Genomic DNA, 20291 nt, shown 5'->3' on the forward strand with positions numbered 1-20291 from the left:
TATTCACAATAGCCAAAAGGTACAAGCGACCCAAATGTCCGATAGATGAATGTATAAACAGTGTGGTACATACATGCAATGGAATGTTATTCAGTCTTAAAAAGGAAGGAAATTCTGACACGTGCTGTGACGTGGATGAACCCTGAAAACCTTATGCCAAGTGAAATAAGCCAATTGCAAAATGCCAAATACCGTATGATTCCACTCTCTCGAGGTCCATAGGTAGTGAAGTTCATAGACACAGAAAATAGAATGATGGTTGCCAGGGACTGGGAGGGGGGATGGGAGTTACTGTTTTATGGGTACAGAGTTTCAGTTTTGCAAATGAAAAGAGTTCAGTGAACAGTGGCGGTGATGATAGAGCCACAATCCGAATGTACCGAATGTGAGTGAGCTGTACACCTACACATTGATAAGATGGTAAATTTTATATATTTTACCACAATTTAAAAAATTTTTTTACAAAACAGAAAATTCTGTAGTTGAAAACTGCAATAACCAAGATGAAAAACTCACTAGAGGGGTTCAACAGTAAATCTGAGTTGGCAGAAGAAAGATTCCGCAAACTTGAGGGTAGAACAGTAGAGATACTGCAGTCTGAAGAACAGAAAGAAAAGAGAATGAAGAAAAATGAACAGACCACGAGAAATGCGAGCCACCATTCAGTGCACCGGGAGTACCAGAAGGAGAAGAGAGAAAGGGGCAGAAAAAATAATTTAAATATTTAAAAAGCATTAATAGCCATTTTAAATATTTTAAAAATTTTCTTAACTTCCCAAATTTGATGAAGAACGCTAATCTACATATCCAAGAAGCTTCACAAACTCCAGAGAGGACAAATGCAAAGAGATCCATCTCCAGACATACTGCAGTCGAATTCTGAAAGACGAAGAGAAGCTTCTGGAAGCTGCTAGAGAGGTGGTCGCCGAGTGCGGTGGGCCTCCGGCAAGGTGACGTGCTGGATCCTACATCCCGCAAAGCTGTCTTTCAAGAGTGAAGGCAAAAGAAACACATTTCCAAGTAAATAATGACTGAGAGGGTCCGTTGCTAACAGACCCACCTTGCCAGAAATGCAAGAGAGGCTCTGGGGGCTGCAGGAGACACGGGACTGTGGGCCGAACACACCTGGCCGTGCACGTGCGCCCGCGAAGGGGACGCAGCAGGCAATGGTAGGACAGTAGAATTGCATGCTGCCTTTTCTTTCTTTTCTTAACTCATTTAGGATGTCCCAAAAGAACAGCTTGTATCTGGCTGCTTTCTCATTAGCGTATGGAAGCCCATCCAGCACCCTCCAGAGTCCAGAGCTAGAAAACTCTAAAGGAAACGCTGAGGCAAGCAGAGCTGACACCTTGCCCGGGAAGGGTAATCTTGATCCTGCGTGAGGAATTGAACACTCTCGGAGTAAGGGCATGATTTTCAAAGAAATCTTATAAACGGTCTTATCTCTTTTATATTTTTTAACTGCTAGTCTCACGGTTCTTTGAAGACATATCAAGCAAATGCTTACGGTTTCTTAATGTAGTAAAAAGATTTCAATTTCAGTAGTCTCCATGGATGACGGGAAGAACTGCTAAATCGCCGCCTGACTGCCAGTCACATGAACAATTTTGTGAATTTATTGCCCTGTTTAGCCTATTGACACTGCGAATTTGGCAGGTTATTGGAGGAGTTGAATCAGGTTTCCAGACTTTTCAGGAAGCATTTCAGAGGCTTGAACAGCCTCTGCTACAGAGCAAAGAGGAAGAGGCTGGCTGAACCGATTTAATAGTCATCTGTCCTCTTGCTTTTTCTGCTGCCTAGAACTATTGCTTAGGAATCTCTGGAATGAGAACAAGAAATATGGGGCTATAAGTTGAGAGTGGAAAATAGTTAAGATAATAATCTTCATTGATCAAGTCTCCTATTTAATGTTGCATTAATAGAACATGCGGTAGTATCTGCAAAGTTTCATGAGCGCCATCCATGTTTTTATTGAGCCTCCAATATAATCATTACAAGATTAACAAATAAATATATAAGCACTATATCTATTTTCATACATGGTTCCATTTTAAACTGTGGCTGAAAGGAAAGTATTTCCCTAATATAGCTCTTGGAACTTGGCCAAACAGCCCAACACTTCAGGGCACAGAATGGGAACAAGTGATCCTAGGTTTGCCATTTGGTAGAAGTTTCATGTGTTAAGTGACTTGTTCATGAACATTAAGCTATTTTTGGTTATGAGTAAAAAAATACCTAGACTGTCTGGGTGAATTCATCTCTAGTGCATACAGAAAGGGAGAAGGGAGAAATGTTTGAAAGCCTTGTCTATCTCAGGGTGGGAATAGATGTCTAGAGCTCAGCCTCTCCTGTCCCTGTTTTCCAACAGTATCGTGCCCCAAACACTCCAGCAAGGTGGCAAATCTGCTTTAACAATCTCTACTGCAGGTAATTCTGCATTTCCAGTGGGAGCTGATTTCAGTGTGCAACAACCCATTGAGTTATAAACTTTTTCTTCCTATCCAAATAGTCTTTCTTATTGCGTGAAAGACTGTTTCCTTGTGCTCCATCCTTAAATTAGACAGAGTGGCTGATATGTATTTCCTTATAATAACCTTTTCATGGGTGCATTGAATTATAAATTAAAAATGAAAATAATAAATAAAATCTTTTTTACAATTACCCTTCATTCAGATTCCATCCACACATCTTTAAGAGATGGTGCTTATACCTCCCGGAGGCAGTCTTTCAATTTTTAAAAAATATTTTCCATGTAGAACCTTCTAAATCTTCTCTTCTTCAGGCCAAGTCACCCTACCTCCTCTAACTTTATCTCATTTTAATTACTTTCTTCTTTAAAAATATATTTAATAGATTTATATAATGCCTTCCCAGAGAGCAAGAGGCAGTGTGGAAAACATCTAAAAAACACAAAAGCTTTATGAGCTGGAAAGAAATTTAAATGTCAGAATGAGAAAAATGCAGGAGGGAGAGAATGTAGCAGGAACGAGGCCCGGAGAGGAAAAGGGGTCCGGCAGGGCCGAGCCTGAGGGTCCGAAGTAGAAACTTCAGGCAGAGGATCGAAATACGTTTGTTCACGTGCCCTGAACTCATGGAGGCCGTTGGCTGCACTGCTCAAAAAAGGGTCAGAGATTCCTGCCCCCCACCCCACAGGGCCAGCCTGTGGCTCGTGGCTCCCGGCTGGGCTGTCTCTCTGCTGCTGTGGTCTCTGCTGCTGTGGACGGATAGAGCTGGGCCGGACGGGGAGGTGCCATCTGCTCTTGTGCATTTCCAAGCATGCAGGCTCTGCAGTGTTCTCAGGAATCCATTCTCTCAGCCCCGTCCTCCCTGCCACCCCCGCTGGGGCCAGGACCACGAGGAATCTGAGCCCCCAGAAGAGGACCTAGTATCATCAAGGAAGCCTCACAAGTGTCAAACCTTAGTCCTTCGTGGTGTTCTCATTTGTACCTCCTGCCATCGTGCTGACTGACGGGTGCATTTAGGGACTCACTATTTAAGCTTCATATTATTTATGACAATCACATCTTCAGAATGACCAAAATAGGACTGGATCACTTCTAAAGTCTCCTCAAACTCGAATGTTCTGTGATTCTCTAATTCTGTCAACCACAACAGAAATAAAAGAGTGATTATAGGTTGCTTCTGGTATTAACCCCAAAGACTATTCCAGTAAAAAGAGGCCAGCAAAACACTGGCACCTTCAGGACTCTTTTATTCAGTTCAGCACTGGTAGCCAGACCTCAGGAAGAGGAGGAAGATGAAGGAAGAACCTCAGAGGAGGAAGGCCCGGCGTGACTGAGGGCAGCCTTTGGAGTCCTGCTAACTGGAATATAGTAGGAATAACGCCAACCATGCAGAGACATTTTTACCGAGTGCTCAGATACCAGAACAAAAGGATATTCTTGACGGTGAAAAACAAAGATAAATTAAAGGAATGTAAGACGTGTGTCACATCTTATATTGTAGGTCGTGAGCCTGAGGAAAAATTGCCTGAGGGGCCTGGGCTGATAACATAAATAGGTTCATGATCAATTTATTTTTTTATTAAAGAAAATTTTGCAAATTTTGGCAGTACATGGTAGCTTTTTTTAAAATGTACTTTGTAGTGTTTTGAAGGGTGTTCCATTGATAAAAGTGGTCACTGCACATGGTAGAAAATTTTGGATAATGTCAAAAATGTGTAACAAGCACCCAGAGAGCCCCTGCTAACCTCGGGCAGGCTCCTTAAGGCTGGCGCCAGCGCGCTCACGCGTGGCTGGGATCACACGCACACCTCATTGTGCACACGGATTTTTCACTTAGGATTGCTGCATTTCAACGTCATGAAAAACTCAAGTTATGTCATTTTAGTGACTACATAACATTTCATCTTGGGAAGTTGCCGGTCCTTCAGCCATTCCCTTGTCTGGGAACATTTAGATGGTTTCCTCTTTTTCATGATCATAGTAAATGACACTACAGTGAGCATCTTTGTACGTCAGTATTTGCCCACATTTCAAAGTATTTGATTATCTTCTCAAACTCTTCAGATTAATGTCATTGAGAACACCCACACCCCACCTGAGTACCTTTTATTCAAAAGAGGGTACTGGGGTTGTCGTGCATCTGGCGTGTTTGCAGGAGCCATTTCCTATGAGAGAGTAAGTGCTGGTTTTAGAACTGCTTAACCCGTTCCCTGCTGTTCTCGCAGGAGGTGACATTGCAGAACGCTGCGTTACAGATGGCATTACAGAGCCGATCTGGGAGCTGGTGTTGGCGCTACGGGCCAGGGTGACCCTGTTGTGCTGACTTGCTTACATCGAACTTTCCCTGATTGACTTCCTCGAAGCTCTTGGTCGATGAGGTGCCCACAAGTCCAGATTTAAGTATCTTCAATTTCTGGGCCCCCGTAGGAGCGATTTTCCATTGAAACGTTTATATTTGCCCCAAAACTTAAATACTAATGAATGGGTTTCCACCGTTCGGATCCCGTAGCAGCCATGCTGAAGACTCGCCCCTGTAGGAAAGCCCGGCCCTTCTCTTCCCTGGGGACTTGAAGAGCGGCCATTGGTCTGGCCCAGGCACAGCCCCTGTTGTCTAGCCCTGGGAGAGTCGCGCCTCGCGCCCCTTTCTGTGGGGCTTCGTCTTTGCAGTGCCAGGGCGGCACCTGCTGACGGATCTGTGTGTGTTTGCTCCTCGCTGCTTGATGCCATCGTTTTAGCGTGGTGCGATGACCTGTCCCTGAGCCCTTGCTTGACGGGGCGAACTGGACAGGTTTACTCTGTCTCCATGGAAGGTTCCCTTTTTCATCGAATAAAAGAACAAGTTTTTCTTTGTTTTCTTAACTGTAATTTATATAACATACTAGGGGACTTGGTGGAGGTTGGGGCCAATGTTTGCAATCTAGACAGGGAAAAATTTCAGCAGTGAATATGACCTTCTGTTAATACGACCAGTACTGTTTCCTGATCGGTTCACCATTGTAAGTGTACAGTTTCCTGAGTTCCGACAAACACGAACAGTAGCATAACCGCCACCACGCGCGAGACACGGAGCGAGGAGCTTCCCTACAGGCGTGTGCTGTCATCTCTCCTGCGCAGATACAGCTCAGGTCGGGACTGCTGGGTCCGGCTTGAGCATGCACTTAGCTTTATGAGAAACTGCCAAACTGTTCTCCAAAGTGGCTTTGTCATTTTGAGTGACTTTTGTTCATAGGTCCTTTTAGTGTTTCTTTTCTCGACCTCCTCACCACCCTTAAAAAAGTCCCTGTCCCTCATGTTTGTGTCATTCCTTAACCAGAGACAAGGCCAGAGTCTGTGCATGGGGGAAGAAGCGCAGGACTAGGGGGGTGGACCAGGTGTACCCACATGGCCACTCAGGAGGGAGGAGCACAGGACCGAGAGATCCTTCTAGAAGGATTTTGGAACCTAAAGTTTTTCTTCTTCCTGTGACTACAGTGATACCAATAACTGCAAGTTCCTTGAGGCTGACCACAGCTGTCACAACACTGTTACGTAACAGATGTGACCCTCACAGTGACGCCGTGCAGCGGTGTGCCGCCGCTGTCCCTGTGTTGCAGGTGATGGCAAGTGTACGTGAGTTTTGCGAGGTCAGCTGCTAGACGGCAACAGAACTGGAGCTGGGCCTCCCGTTTCCTGCCCGCTGCCTCTGGGCTTTACCTGCTGCTAACGATTACAGTCGCCGCGCACGGAGCCGGTGCTGAGCTCGGGCTGTGCGCCCGTCACCGGTGTGCACATAACCGGCGGCTCTGGACCGCGAGCCCCGTGCTTCAGGCGAGTCACTCGGGTGGCTTCCCCGGGAAGGCGTAGCGGTGGCCGGCTGGACTGGACCCAGGGCCTCCGGCTGCAGGTCCTGTGCTCCTGCACCTCCCACGTGGAGAAACAAACGTCCCCGTTTTACCTGCGGAGAGAAAAGGAGAAGGTGGCACTTTCTCCTCAACCAGATGCTTAGTGGACTTAGGCTGGTCAGCCTGGGGCGTGGGTGTGAAGGACAAAAGCCAAACTGAAGCACCGAGACCCCGCTGTGGAAATAAGTTGTCCACGATTATCTGGGCAGGAGAGGGGGTCCCCGGGCTGGCGTGGTGTTGAGGTGACATTGAGATGAGGGACGACCTCCACCCACCATTGCCTACCTGGGCAGTGTGTCCAAATCGGTCTGTGGTCACACCCCATCCTAGCACCAAAAAGCAAAATTAAAAACAACAAAAAAGAGGAAAAAAGCCCTCAGTTATATTGTAGTCCAGTTCCACAAGCCATCTGTCCTCTCTCTGCCCCCGGATATGAACCATCACCAGTGCTGTCGGGTTTCACCGCTGAGATGCCCCTTAAACCAGTTCACTCCCCCGCGGCCGCCACCAGCCCGCAGGCCGGACACCTGGGCTCCTGCCTTCTCCCGCCTGTCCCCACGCTGCAGCCAGAGCCATCTGTTGAAGATGCCAAGTCTGATTGCGCCAGCGCCCCTCTCTGATTAAACCCCTTCAGTGGCATCCCACCGCCCAGGTGGTGGCCACAGTCACGTTGAACGTGACGCACCTGACCTCCCTGGCAGTCTCCGGAGCCTTCCGTCCCGCCGTGGCGGTGCCTGCGCTGAGCGCCCTCCCCGAGCAGGGCCGACGCCCACTGCCGCCGGGTCTCGCAGGGGCCCGTGCTGCCCTCAGACGGGCTCTCGCCACATCTGTGCTCTCGTGACACTGCCTGACGCCGCGTCTCCTTCCCGCCCAGCACCGGTCACCAGCGTATGGTCATACCTGCGCGTGTTTATTTGCTTAGTGTCTGTTTTCCTTCACCGTCCCGTAGACCCCATGTGCCAGGCCCACGTCCACTTTTGTCCATCACTGGATTTCTAGTGACTGTCACGAAGAAGGTTCTTGATATTTGCTCAATATTGCCCTGGTCTGCCCTATTGGCAAGCTAACCTATAGAAGATTTCATCAAGAATTTGTTCATATTTTAAGATAGATAGTATTGGCCCAAAATGGTTTTTATTTTGATTTTCATGTATAGATTTAGTGTGTCTGTCTTTTTTTTTTAATTTTTTTAGAGACAGGGTCTTGCTCTGTTGCCCTGGCTAGAGTGCAGTGGCATCATCATAGCTCACAGCAGCCTCAGACTCCTGGGCTCAAGGGGTCCTCCTGCCTCAGCCTCCCAAGTGGCTAGGACTACAGGCGCCACCACACTCGCCTAGTTTTTCTATGTTTTGTAGAGACGGGGTCTCGCTTTGTTGTCCAGGCTGGTCTCAAACTCCTGGTTTCAAATGATTCTCCTGCCTTGGCCTCCCAAAGCTCTGGGATTACAAGCATGAACCACTGCACCTGTCTCCATGATGTTAATAAAATACTCTTTTGGTGGAATCTTGTCTTTTGCCTTTAGAGTAGTCTTTTCGTTTATCTCACTTGGGATGTGAATCTCCAGAATTGCATGGGCTAAAAATCTTGGAAAACGGTAAGATCCATCAGCATACAGTTTCTGTTTCGTTGTATGCCTGTAGCTTGCAGACATACATGGTGCTCAGTATATGTTTGTTGATTTATTTATTACATATTCTTTTCATTTGAAAAATGTGTAGCCACAGTATACAATTTTGGGAGGAAAAGAAAAAAACCTGCCACTCACACTCAACCTCTGTTATAATTTTGGTATATTACCTTTTGGTCACTTTTAACATTGCCATAATTGCAGTGTACATAAAATTTTGTGTCCTGCTTTTTTTCCCTAAATAACCTCATTGTTGATGGGTCAAAGCATTGTATTATATATGGCATGGTATTTATTCAGTACAGTTCAATAAGCATTTATGAAGAAACATACTGTGCTAGGCACCATTCTGTACGCCAATAGCATTCAAGGAAAATACACAGATGTGGTCCCTTAGCTATCCAATAATAGAATACCAGAGTTATGAAGCTTGTAGGGACATTTTTACTTCACGGATATATTTTGTGGCATCTCTTCTTCGTCCCAAAAGGCTTGGGGGGAGGGGCTGCTCTTTACCAGGTCAAGGGAGGCCTCCCTTGATGGTGACATTCGACCTGAGTGGAGGGAAGAAGGGGCCGTGCAGCTGTTGGGGAAGATTCTTCCTGGCAGGGTCGTCCTCAGGTACAGAAGCCCTGAGGCCAGAGTGTGCTTGGTGTGGCCCAGGAATAGCAAGGAGCCAGTGACATGGCACAGCGTGAGGGAGGAAGGTGGGTGGGAGCTGAGGCCAGTGAGCGGGGGCTTTGTCACCCTCTAAGTGACAAAGTGCGCTGGAGCTTGTAAACTCTTGCACGATGTATTCATAAAGTGCTCGTTGCTTATGCGGAAATGTGCAGGGAGATCACAGAGTCAGGTTTGGTCGTCGCTGTTCCGGGGAACCAGGCACATTCCCCTCACTTGAAAGACTGTGTAGCCTGCATTTCTTGTTTCTTTCTCTTTCACTCATTTGAGGCCGTTGTTCCTCTCTGAAAATAACAGCCAAATACGTTTTTCAAATTGCATAAAATACTTAACCTAGTGAGACTCACTATCTATCTACCAGTCTATAATTACTAAGCATGCTTCAACCTCTGCTAATTCTAGCAACCAGGTGTTTTGGTTTTTTCCCCACTGGGGGGAGGTTATCCTAATTATAATCTGTCTGGAATTGCTTTATGGTTAGATCTGTCACATGCCAAAGTTAGATCCCATTAGCAGGCTTAAAACATTAATTTCAGAAAGAACAAACTGTTACAGGTTGCTTAAGGTAATTGATGTCTTTTGTTTTCTTTCTGTTGCAGGAGGAGACAGCACAGCTTTCCCAAGTTGGGAGGAGAAATATGGAATGTGCTTTACCGCTGACTGAACACAGCCCAATGAACTGTCCTGACAGTGGTTTGAAAACCAGCAGTTAGCAGTTTGCTCGGGCTCTAACCTTGTCCAGCACTTTCCAGAGCAAACTCACTGTTTACAAGAACTCTCAGCCTTACAAAGTTTAAGACCTCCAGCTTTGTTTATTTAAAATATTTCAGCAAAAGAAAAGTACCTGGAACCCACTTTCTAAAATGGCCTTGGATGAGTATTTGTGGATGGTCATCTTAGGTTTTATCATAGCTTTTATCTTGGCATTTTCTGTGGGTGCGAATGACGTTGCCAACTCGTTTGGTACAGCCGTGGGCTCCGGCGTGGTGACCTTGAGGCAGGCCTGCATCTTGGCTTCAATATTCGAGACCACTGGCTCCGTGTTATTGGGGGCCAAAGTAGGAGAGACCATTCGAAAGGGCATCATTGACGTGAACCTGTACAACGAGACGGTGGAGACCCTCATGGCTGGGGAGGTCAGCGCCATGGTCGGTGAGTCGCTTTCTTCTTGACGCCAACGGGACACACCCGTCCACCGGCTGCTTCCATACGGTGCTTTGGTCATGTCCATAAATGTGATTTTTGCTTTGACTTTGCAAAAACTGGTTCGATGTTTCATATTTACTATCTTATTTTTGTTCTCTGCATATTAGTTAGATCATGATTTTTAAAGTGTTTAAATATCAAGCAAACATTTATTGTCTCAAAGTTTTAGCCAACTTAATGGTTAAAATAGATTTTGGCTAAGTGGATACTTTTCATAAAGTACAGAAAAAGATCTTTGTAGAATAGCTTTTTATTGTTTTAAAGTTATTTGAGAATTATTAAAGAAATAACATGTCTAAGTGAATGTGTTTTAAAGGTTAACTTATGAAATTTCCTTGAACATTGATTTGTGTTTTTTCTTAAGATTTTTCATAATTAGGACACAATGTTTTGAAAACTTAGATGTCAAAAAATAGTATTTATTAATTTAAGTTTTGTATTCTCAGTTTAAGTTCTCAGTTAAGATTCAGTTACCAAAGGAATCTTACTTACGTGCTTATGTTTCAAGAAATTCTGGTCTCCTGCGTTATTTGTGATCCTTTTGTTGGCTTTTGTTTTCATTTTCTGATTCCACCTCGGGGAGCTCCATCTGGTATGTTTGTTTTGTTTTCTGGCCAAAAAATACTATGTCTGTCACCTGGTTATAGTAAGACCTTTTACTGACAGTCCGGAGTCCCCTAGATGAAGAGAAGTCCTGAAGTGAAGGCCGGTGTGACCAGGCGGACTAGCGAGTCGGTGTGATCTCCCCCTTGCACAAGGTGACACAGACTCACGGCACCTGGGCTGCTCCCAACATGCCCTCACTACAGCCGGAAAGAACATTCCGGGCAGAAATGCGTTAAGTGCAGCTGACAGGACTCTTTCTCTGCTTGCCTCTAGGTAGAGATGACGTCACAGCAGACAGCTGATCATACGGGTAGTTTGGCTAGGGAGAAGAGGGTTAGAGAGGGGTTCTGCCACCGCCTGCTTTCCACAGGACATATCCTTCTGTAGGAAGAGTCCTGCAGTGGGAGGTAAGACACCCGGGTGCCAGGAACACAGCTGCGGTCCACAGGTCCCTAGCGATCTACTTGTCACCAGCATTGCTTAAGCACCCAGAATGTGGCAATTATTCACCAAACTTAAGATGGCCCACTCTCGTTTTGCTGCAGCAAGTTAGTTTGGGAAGTTGTTGAGGCATCTGACCAGAAGCAGCCGTATGGACCAGGAAGAGAGTCGATATTTTACCGAGCATACACTGAAGCGCTCCTGTTTCTCGGCTTGACACCTTGGGTTGTAAAGACGTGAGGTTCAAGATCACGTTCGTTCCCACAGCGGCTGGCATTACTGAATTTTACTGACCTTCACTGAACATATATTTCTCAGCATAGTCAGATGTAATTGAAATTTCCCTTAGAAATATAACCGTTATGTGTGTAAAGTTCACCCTTGATAGTCGTGAAGGTATCTAAGATTGAATTCTGTCAAGCTGAAATTAAGATTTTTCTAGTCAAGATGATGTGGGTGAGATGTGTTGAAAGTGTGGGTAAGTAAAGAAAACACTGACAAAATTAAATCTTAACTGGAGTTTTTCCTTTGGTTGGATAAAACTTCGGAGGGCCGGCGGCGCCTGTTTAAGACACTTGTCAGTGCGGCTACGCCGGGGCCTCCGTGCGATGGAGTCTTCTGAACTGAGCTTCGTGTCACTCTGACTTTTCGTAGGGACAGGACAGCTTGTCCAGCTTTTCAGCTTTCCCATCCCTGGCCTTTGGCTCTTTACTGAAAAAACAAAGGATACTTACCTCAAGTAGAATTTGGGTTTGCCAAAGCAATTTGAGGTTTTGCTTGAATAACGTGATTTTGTTTGCTTTGGTTTCTTTTTCTTATTTTCTTGGTATGTGGTTAGATGAGTCTCAAAGGCTACTTTGTTGGGAATTTGTATGAGTTAACCCAGATTTTTTAAGGTTGGGTTCTTTGTGATGGGAGCTATGCAAATTTAAGAGGGGGGTAAATTTAAGCGCATTCTGTCCAGATGCCGGAATTCTCCGTCTTCCTCTCCGAAATTCAACATCCACTTCTGCTCCCTCTCTACCCCGCCATTTGCTCTCTTCCGTTTTATTCTTTTCTTTTTCCTTTGGTAACTTCTCCCCAAGCCCATGGCCTGACGGCTGTGTGGGAGTGAAGGTGCTTGGGTGGAGGCCAGGGTGGCTGGATCCAGCGCCAGCTCCATCTCCCGAGCCGGCCATCCTCTGAGAGTCCCTGCGGCCCCGGGGCAGCGGTCGGTCCACTTGCTCGGGAACCAGCAGTGGCTCCAGAAACCTGCTGGAAATTCAGCGCTCCGTGTCTCCCTGCAGAAGAACCACCCTAGCCTGAACGCGCGTCTCCCCGCGCCCCTTCTCTGCACACCCAGAGCTGCGGCCATGCCAGCCACACTCTGTGCTGCCTCACACCCCTGTCTGCTTGCCTGGTGACCCCGAGCTGCTTTGCCATTTCTGTCACCTTCCCAGGGACAGTTGCCTCAGGGATGTCGGTCTCCCCACCTTCCCTAGGTTTTATTGTCTTGCACCGGGATCCCAAGCTTAATCCCTTTCCTCTTTGCAGGATGTCATTATCTTACACTAAATCATCTCGTTCTTTTTCCCACTGCTCTTCTTGACATTAGACTTTCCTGAGGTTGGGAGCTGCCCCACTCCCAGGCCCCAGGCAGGTATCCCTGCCTCTTCGCCCTCCTCCTGCTGCTCCTCCACCCTCCCCACCATCCCTGTCTCCCCCCTCTCCCTCCCAGAGGCAGTCCCGCACCCCCTGCCTCTCTTGGCAAACTCCTGCTCCAGGACGTGCTTTGTAAAGTCAGCCAGAGAAAGGATAGCCGCTGTCAGGAAGGAAAAATCTCACGGTCTGAATCCAACTGGGGAAGTTTATCCCATTCTCTTACATCATTAGATTATTTTAGTTGCCGTAAGAATATGAATCGTGTAGTTTACTTTTGACGTTATGGTTCTGTGCTATGAAACATGCTCCAAACTCGGGCTTTACTTTTAAAACAACTAGTCCCCGAGGAGCCCGGGCTCAGACGTGGAGGCTTAAGGGGCTTGTCCGTGGGGAGCCTGGTGCTGCCACCAAGCCTCTTACCAGTTTGGCGGCGCAAGGCCGGTGCCCTCTCCTCCCAGCGCACGCTCTAGGGACAGACATGGGGCAGAGCCGGCTCAGCTCAAAGGTCAGAGCGCCGGGCACTCGCGGGAGCAGCTGTTCATGTTGCTTAACAAACTGGGACCATTTACAGCCATGAATGACCCTTCTGCAACTCTGATATCTTTGAAGGGAAGGCCAGGAGTCTGCTTAAGATTGTTGCCGCTGCCAGGCAACCAGGTTTCCAGAATTAACATTTGGGATTAATAATGTGCCCGGCTTATCAGCCAAACCCTTTGTTCCCTTACAGTTCTGCAGGGCTTTTCAGCAACTGTTTCTGAAAGTGATCTCTCCCAGCTGAGGCTTTTAATACTCACTGCACAATTTGATCTGCTTATGAAAATACCTGAGCTGAACTGTAGCCCAGAAAAACACTAAGCCTGGAAGAGAGTGGTGAGATTGGGGTGGAAGGACACGGGGCCCAAACTAAGGGATCCTCTTAGCAACTAAGCGAAGCCTCTTTCCAGTACGTTGCCTTTCTCATCTCTCTGCTCATCTGGAGCCTTTAACTCCTTTGCTTGGTTTTGGCCAAGCCTCGCTCGGAACAAGCTCATCACCAGCACCCTCACCTGAATGTGACAACAGGTGACGTGTCTTTAGATACAGAATCATGGTCGTCCCCTCCATGTTGAAGAAGGGATAGTCGTTCCTCCCAGCACAGTTAATTGAGTGATTTGTGTCCGGACTGGAGCACTTTGTGAAGGAACAGTCTGTAGAAAATGAAACTCAGGGAGCTGTTTGGATTTGTTCCCCTGGTGGCTGTATGAGACTCTGCGCTGTGTGTCTGACTTTCCCTTATTTCATTCTGTAGGGTCAGCCGTTTGGCAGCTGATCGCCTCCTTCCTGAGACTCCCGATCTCGGGCACGCACTGCATCGTGGGCTCCACCATAGGCTTCTCGCTTGTGGCCATTGGCACGAAAGGTGTGCAGTGGATGGAGCTCGTCAAGATCGGTAATTGCCACTTTCTTTTGCCTATAAGAAGGACAGTTTACCCTTTCTAGTGTAAGTTTTATTAAAGGAGACTTTTATATTTTTTCCTTCAGATGTTAAGGTTTAGAAGACCTATGTGGTATGGGTAATGCATTTTCCCTTAAAATTTCTGTTATTGGAGATGGTGAACTATTATGTCTTGGACAGTTTTTTAACTCCGCTCTTTTAAGATGTTACATTGTCATCTAGCTTTGAAAATCACTCTCTGTTCTTCTCGGGCAGAAGAGAAATTTATTTGGTCGAAATCAGTCTGTAGGTCAGAGAAAGACGAGGCCCCAGTAAGGAAGCGGCAGGAATCCGGGAGTCGCGGTGGTGGGGGAGCCTCAGGGGGAGCCCCGTGTGACCTCCCTGCTTTCGGGGGGTCTCTGATCTGGCCCCAGGGAAGCAGCCCCTGCCTGGTGTCCTTCTGGGTTCCAGGCCTGCCTCATTTTAAGGTCTAAGAACTTACCTCCTGGAGGTAAATCCATTCAGCCCCGTAAGCACCAGCCCACGCGTTGTGAAAACTCCTCTTATGCCATCTCCACCCCCTGGGTTACTCTTTTTTTTTTTTTTTTTTACCAGAATCTCAGTGGTCTTGGAGCTTCGGATTAACTGGATCCCTCCCCTGCCAAACAGGGCCACAGACCACCCGGAAAATCACCTTATATCCCAGGCTTCTAGAACAGTGGTTTTCAACTCTGGCTGCACTTGAGAATTACCTGGGGAAGCAATTTAAAACTACCAAAGCCCAGACCCTATCGCAGACCTTTTAAATCAGAATTCTGGGGGTGGAGCCAGAGTATAACTAGTTTTTGAAAACTCCCCAAATCATTCCAATGTGCAGCTAGAGCTGAGAACTACTTGGCTAGAGGTTCAGAGTCTCAAGGTTCCCATAGTTAGATGTCAGGAATGGAAGTGCCAGGCTGGTCTTGGATAATGAAATGGAAGTTGGCCCATCTTTTACATAACCCTTAGTGCTGGGACAAAGGCAGGGTCTCCATATGTATTGATAAGAAGAGAGGCCGGGGGCTGTGTGGGGCATGGTCGCTTGGCTGTGCCCTGCTGGTGGGACCAGTTGCATGTGACTGTGTTCATGTCTGAGCATAGCTGTAAACATACGAAGGTCAGCTGTACCGAGTCACAAGGGCTTGTTAGGTTCTGAGTTAAGGTAAACAATTCTGGGAATATTTATTAATGTATGTAATATATTGTGGTTATCATCGTATTCTATAAATATGGCCATGATTATGTATGAATTTTAACATTCATTAGTTTTTTTTTTAATTATTCAGTTGCTTCTTGGTTTATATCTCCACTGTTGTCTGGTCTCATGTCTGGCGTGCTGTTTGTACTGATCAGAATTTTCATCTTAAAAAAGGTAAGTGAGGCTGTTTGGGTTTTTTTTAATTAAATTTTAGAACCAATTTTGGTTCTACTCGATAGAAATTAATAATGAGATGGATCAGAAGAATAATTGTATCATACATTGTGAAGGCACACACCCTGGAGTTAGAGTCAAGTATTATTATAAATAGACAGAAAGAGCTCAGGTAAATTACCCAGAGACTCCCCCAGAAACCAGCATTATAAATAGTGTTTCTCGGCTCTATGCTTTAGGGCATTAGTCAACACTCCTAGGAATTGTGCTCAGATCTCAAAAAGGAAAGATAATTGTTTCCTGAATGTTAGATGGAATAGAATGAGAGCGTGTTAAGATCTTGAAATTGACTATCATTAAAAACAGCTGGAGAATTTTCTTACTCAAATGTAAAGGTGTTTTCCTGTTCTGTTTTGTTTTTTTAATGGAGAAAGCAAGCTTGAAACACTGACTCAGTTTGAGGAAAGGATAAAAAGAAGGAAATATACCTACTGGGGTATATTTTGTCTTAAAAACTTAGAATTTACTGAGATCAGTAATCGAGAAACAAAGCGTGGTTGTCTCTGTGCATTGGCAGTCAAGAGGCTGCTGCAGCGTTTGATGAGCCACAAGGCCTGTCTTCGTAGCTGTGTGGTGGCTGCGCTTAGCACCCCAGGGCGCCTTCCTCCTGCTGTCCCCTCGCTTGAAAACGCAGCTCTTTCCTCTTAGCGCTGCCCGGGCAGCTGCGAGAGTCTCTTTCTCTTGGATAGTGTGAACTTGCCATGGTCACATCTCACCGTTCCCTCTCCTGGGATCAGCCACGCTGATATTTGTTTACATCTTGGAAGGGGCCACCCTCTCCTCCCTGCCAGGCTTCACCCTTTTCATTTCCTCTGCCTGGAATCCACCGTGGCCTGGCAAACTCCTACTCAGCCCTCAGGTGTCACTTCCTAGGAAGCCTCTCCTCCCCTGCCCCCAACTTCTGGTCGGTCACCCCCTCCTGCTCCCGCAGCACTCTGTACCTTCTTGTCACCGCACTTAGCTGTGAGCTGTTTCTTTCTTGCTTAGTTGCCGGTTCACTGTTTGACCTTGAGATCCGTGAGAGCAGAAACGTGAGTGTCTCGGTCACTCCGGTGTTCCAGTGCCCAGCTCTGTGCTTAGCCCTTGCAAGGCACTTGCTAAATATTCGGGAAGAGGGAGTAGTGGATGCTCGGATCGGCGACAGGTGATGGAGGGAGGGAAAGGGAGAGAGAGAAAGGAACAGGAGGAAGAAGATACAGTTCAAAGGTGACATTTGTCATTTGAGTTTTAAGAATAGGTTATTTGAGAAAACCTAAGGTGATTTAACTGAAAAACACAAACTCAGGGCTGGCTATCCACCTGCACAAGTTATTGGTTGGGAGTCTTTCTCTAGCAACTATTGTCCCTAGGAAAATAACTTTGGAAACCAGAGGCAGGAGGCACGTAAGCACCCCGGTGCTCTGTTTTCAGAGCAGCTGAGTTCTTTTCCTGTGATGCCTCGCAGATTATAATACTGCTGTGTCCCTCGTCCCTGGCCCTGGCCCAGCAGTCTCAGCGTTTGCCACTCCTCCTCCTCCCGGCCTGGTCCAGTGTGACTCTCACACAGTCGAGTCACTGTCTGCTCCTGCTTACACCTTCCTGCACTCAACTCAAGCCTCTCGATGACCTCTGGTGGCTCCCTGAAGCATCCCAGAGCACTGTCTTGATGGGGTGTGCTGTTCTGCAAACATAAGTGACTTCCAGACATGTTTGCATTTGGCAGTAGGTGTCTTTGAGAAAAGTCTCTGCTTATCCATACTTCTATAGCTCATACCAGGTTTTATATTTTTTATTTATTTATTTATTTTTGAGACAGAGTCTCGCTCTGTCGCCCAGGCTAGAGTGAGTGCCATGGCGTCAGCCTAGCTCACAGCAACCTCAGACTCCTGGGCTCAAGCAATTCTCCTGCCTCAGCCTCCCGAGTAGCTGGGAGTCATGCGCCACCACGCCTGGCTAATTTTTTCTATATATTATTAGTTTTCCAGCTAATTTCTTTCTATTTTTTCAGTAGAGATGGGATCTCGCTCTTGCTCAGGCTGGTCTCTAACTCCTGAGCTCAAACGATCCTCCCGCCTCGGCCTCCCACAGTGCTAGGATTACAGGCGTGAGCCACTGCCCCTGGCCTCACACATCAGGTTTTGGACCCAATTTTCCTTTAATCATGGCAGGTAGCGTGTTCATATGAATGTACGAGAGTGTCTTACGTAGTTATTAGAAGTTAGTCCCTGTTTTGATTATTTCAGCAGCACCCGTATGCCAGTGCTGCGTTGAGGAGTTCCTAGCCCATGTGTTTGCTTCAGATTTCTCTGTAGATCTGCTTAAAACTAAATTTCTCACATGCTTTCCAAAGTTATCGAACCTAAGACATGTACAGCACCACTCTTGTTGAAGTATTAGATTTGGGGAGTGTTGTAGCAGAAGCCTAAAGTTCTAAGTAAATGTTTTATTAGGCAAGGAACTCGCAATTCTTTTTAGCTGTTAGTAGTTGAAAGGTAAATACTATACCTTGTGAAAAGATTTTGAAAATCATAGTACCGGGTAATATAGCTAAAATGTATTGCGTGTATTGCCGTAAAACCGGATAGTAATGCAATGATGTCTAAGTCACTTGACTTTCTTAAAGGACAGAGGTTAGAATGTCACAATATGTGTTGAGTGTAGGCTTTTAGGGCTACACCTGGATGTAGTCAGAGTAGTGAGCGCCACACAGTTGGGAAAACTAGAGGCTGAGCTCTGGGGTTGGGTCCCCAGGAACTGACCCAACCTAACAGTCCTTTTCTGTTTCTAAGTCTGACATCAGCTCATGTGATTCCAGTGCATTAACAGGCCTGCTGGCCACAATGGTGGCATTTGTGTGGGAGAGCTGGCCCCAGCCGGTGCCATTTCTGTAGATGTGAAGCAGATCACGGGCAGTGACAACACCAGCCTTTTTGGCCACACTGGGTTTTGGGAAAACTTTCTTGTAATAGTGTTTTCTGTCATTTTTGCCTGTGTTGGCTGCAGATGCTCCTTAAATCCTGACCTCCCACTTTATCTCATTGTCACGCAGGAGGACCCTGTTCCCAATGGCCTCCGGGCACTTCCGGTGTTCTATGCTGCTACGATAGCAATAAATGTATTTTCCATCATGTACACAGGAGCCCCAGGTAAGAATTCCCCGGAAGCTGAAATCCAGCAGGCGAAGGTGCATCAGATCCTAACAGTATCGATTTATTTGGTGCTGGCGTTGTTGTTAGCTCACAGTAAAGAGCATTACTCACGGTGTTTATGGAGTAGGAAAAACAGTAATAAATGCGTTCACCTGTTGTAAGTTCCCAAGAGATACGTGAGGTACAAAAGCAGCAGACTTCCAAGTTTAAAAAAAAAATTAACCCCCATTCTGGCCTTTACCCAGCTGTGTTGCCTCTGCAGCTCACTCAGCCTCTCTGAGCTGCAGGGCCTGGTCTGGTGGCACAGCCCGCAGGGCTGCGGCGGGGCGGGGGTGCCAGGCACCAGGTGCTGCCTGGCACACGGCGGGCAGCAGCCCCACATCCTGGCACGCTGGGCGGCGCTAAGTGGCCACGATGTAGAGATCCCTGGAAATCGCCAGACCAGTTCATCTGGGAACTAGGAGCCATGCTTTGTTTTTTCAGATACTGAAACCAATGATGATTTTTTTCCAGAATTACACCTTTTCTTCCCATTCTAATGGCTTTTGTTTTATAAGAGTTTGAAGGGCTTTTTGGGGGGAGGGAGGGTGGTTATTGGTTAAAAATTAATTCTTTTCTTTTACATTCTGGATAGGAAAAACCAACTTCTGTACAGTATTGTTATTTGCACACATTTCAATGCTGATGAACTAATAACATTCTACTAAATATTTCTGCACATGTTTTTGGTAGAAAGGGTTTCTCTTTGTGGGATGCGCCTCCTGCAGCCAGTTCTGAACACACGCACTGCTGTGGGGGTGTGGAGTCGTCAGGTGTCAGTTTGTGTTGTTTTTCATCCTGTTAGTGGCCGTTATGGTGTAAGATTCAGTTATTGGCCGTATCTGACAGAAAAGTCTCCCCCTCTGTGTTCTAAAGATGAGATTTCTGCCAAAGGACACTTCATGTTACAGTCGAAAGTGCCGTCTTCCAGAACAGGTGAACTCTTACCACTTTCTCAGGCTAGGCTTTCTCAATGCACTGGAGACGGTATTTTATTAGGCTGTCTAATTATATTTTGTATACTTCATTACTGAAAATAAAAGATACTTCTGTATGATTCTAACATTATATAACCTTTAACTTTGGTAGGTAGCGTCCACAGCATTGATCTTAAAGGTGTAAATGCTCATTCTTGGCGCTCTCAGACTTTGGGTGGTTTCGGGGGCTGAAAGCATCACAACTGCTTCACTTGCTACGAAAAGCACAGCCAGAGAGAGATGAAATCCTGGACTCAGGTGACAGCAGCCCAGTGTCACTGCAGGTTTTATAATTCATGGACTGTAAAATGTATTTGTCACAGACTTTTCAAAGTGTTTGTGTCCCATGGTAAATAAAAAAAAAAAAAAAAAAAAAAAAAAAAAGAGCAGCAGAGAAGCAACAGCTCCACGCCAGGGAGTTCACTCCCACCGGGGCTGTGGGTCCCCAGAGCTGGCCCAGTGCCGGGCGCCGGCAAGGCCGGGGGCAGACTTGCTCTGTCCGTGAGCAGCTTGCCTGCAGGGCCTCGCCCCTAGTTTTATGCACACGCTTCACGCTCACGTCAGCTGGACAAGGCAGAGCCGCCACCAGAGGCCTCCTGGGCTGGGGACGTGGAGACTGAGGCTGCCTCCCTAGTGCCAAGTCCTGGAAACGGGACGGAGTAGACACAGGATGATTTCTTGTTCTTCCTGCATTTATCTTTTCCACCGTCTATTCTT

General features: G+C 46.6%; 1 protein-coding gene across 10 annotated transcripts in view; it reads left to right on the top strand.

Annotated features, from left to right (window-relative positions):
* Nucleotides 1–20291, top strand: part of SLC20A2 (solute carrier family 20 member 2) — a 102887-nt gene that overhangs the window by 50673 nt on the left and 31923 nt on the right. For all 10 annotated transcript variants that reach the window (XM_069485020.1, XM_069485025.1, XM_069485026.1 and 7 more), the window contains 4 exons: nt 9251–9803; nt 13834–13974; nt 15285–15370; nt 18459–18555. In XM_069485020.1, coding sequence (XP_069341121.1) covers nt 9515–9803; nt 13834–13974; nt 15285–15370; nt 18459–18555 — 613 coding nt within the window. In that variant the 5' untranslated portion in view covers nt 9251–9514. The remainder of the gene's footprint in view (nt 1–9250; nt 9804–13833; nt 13975–15284; nt 15371–18458; nt 18556–20291) is intronic.

The sequence above is a fragment of the Eulemur rufifrons genome, chromosome 12 (genome assembly GCF_041146395.1).
Source record: "Eulemur rufifrons isolate Redbay chromosome 12, OSU_ERuf_1, whole genome shotgun sequence".
NCBI classification, from domain to species: Eukaryota; Metazoa; Chordata; class Mammalia; order Primates; family Lemuridae; genus Eulemur; species Eulemur rufifrons.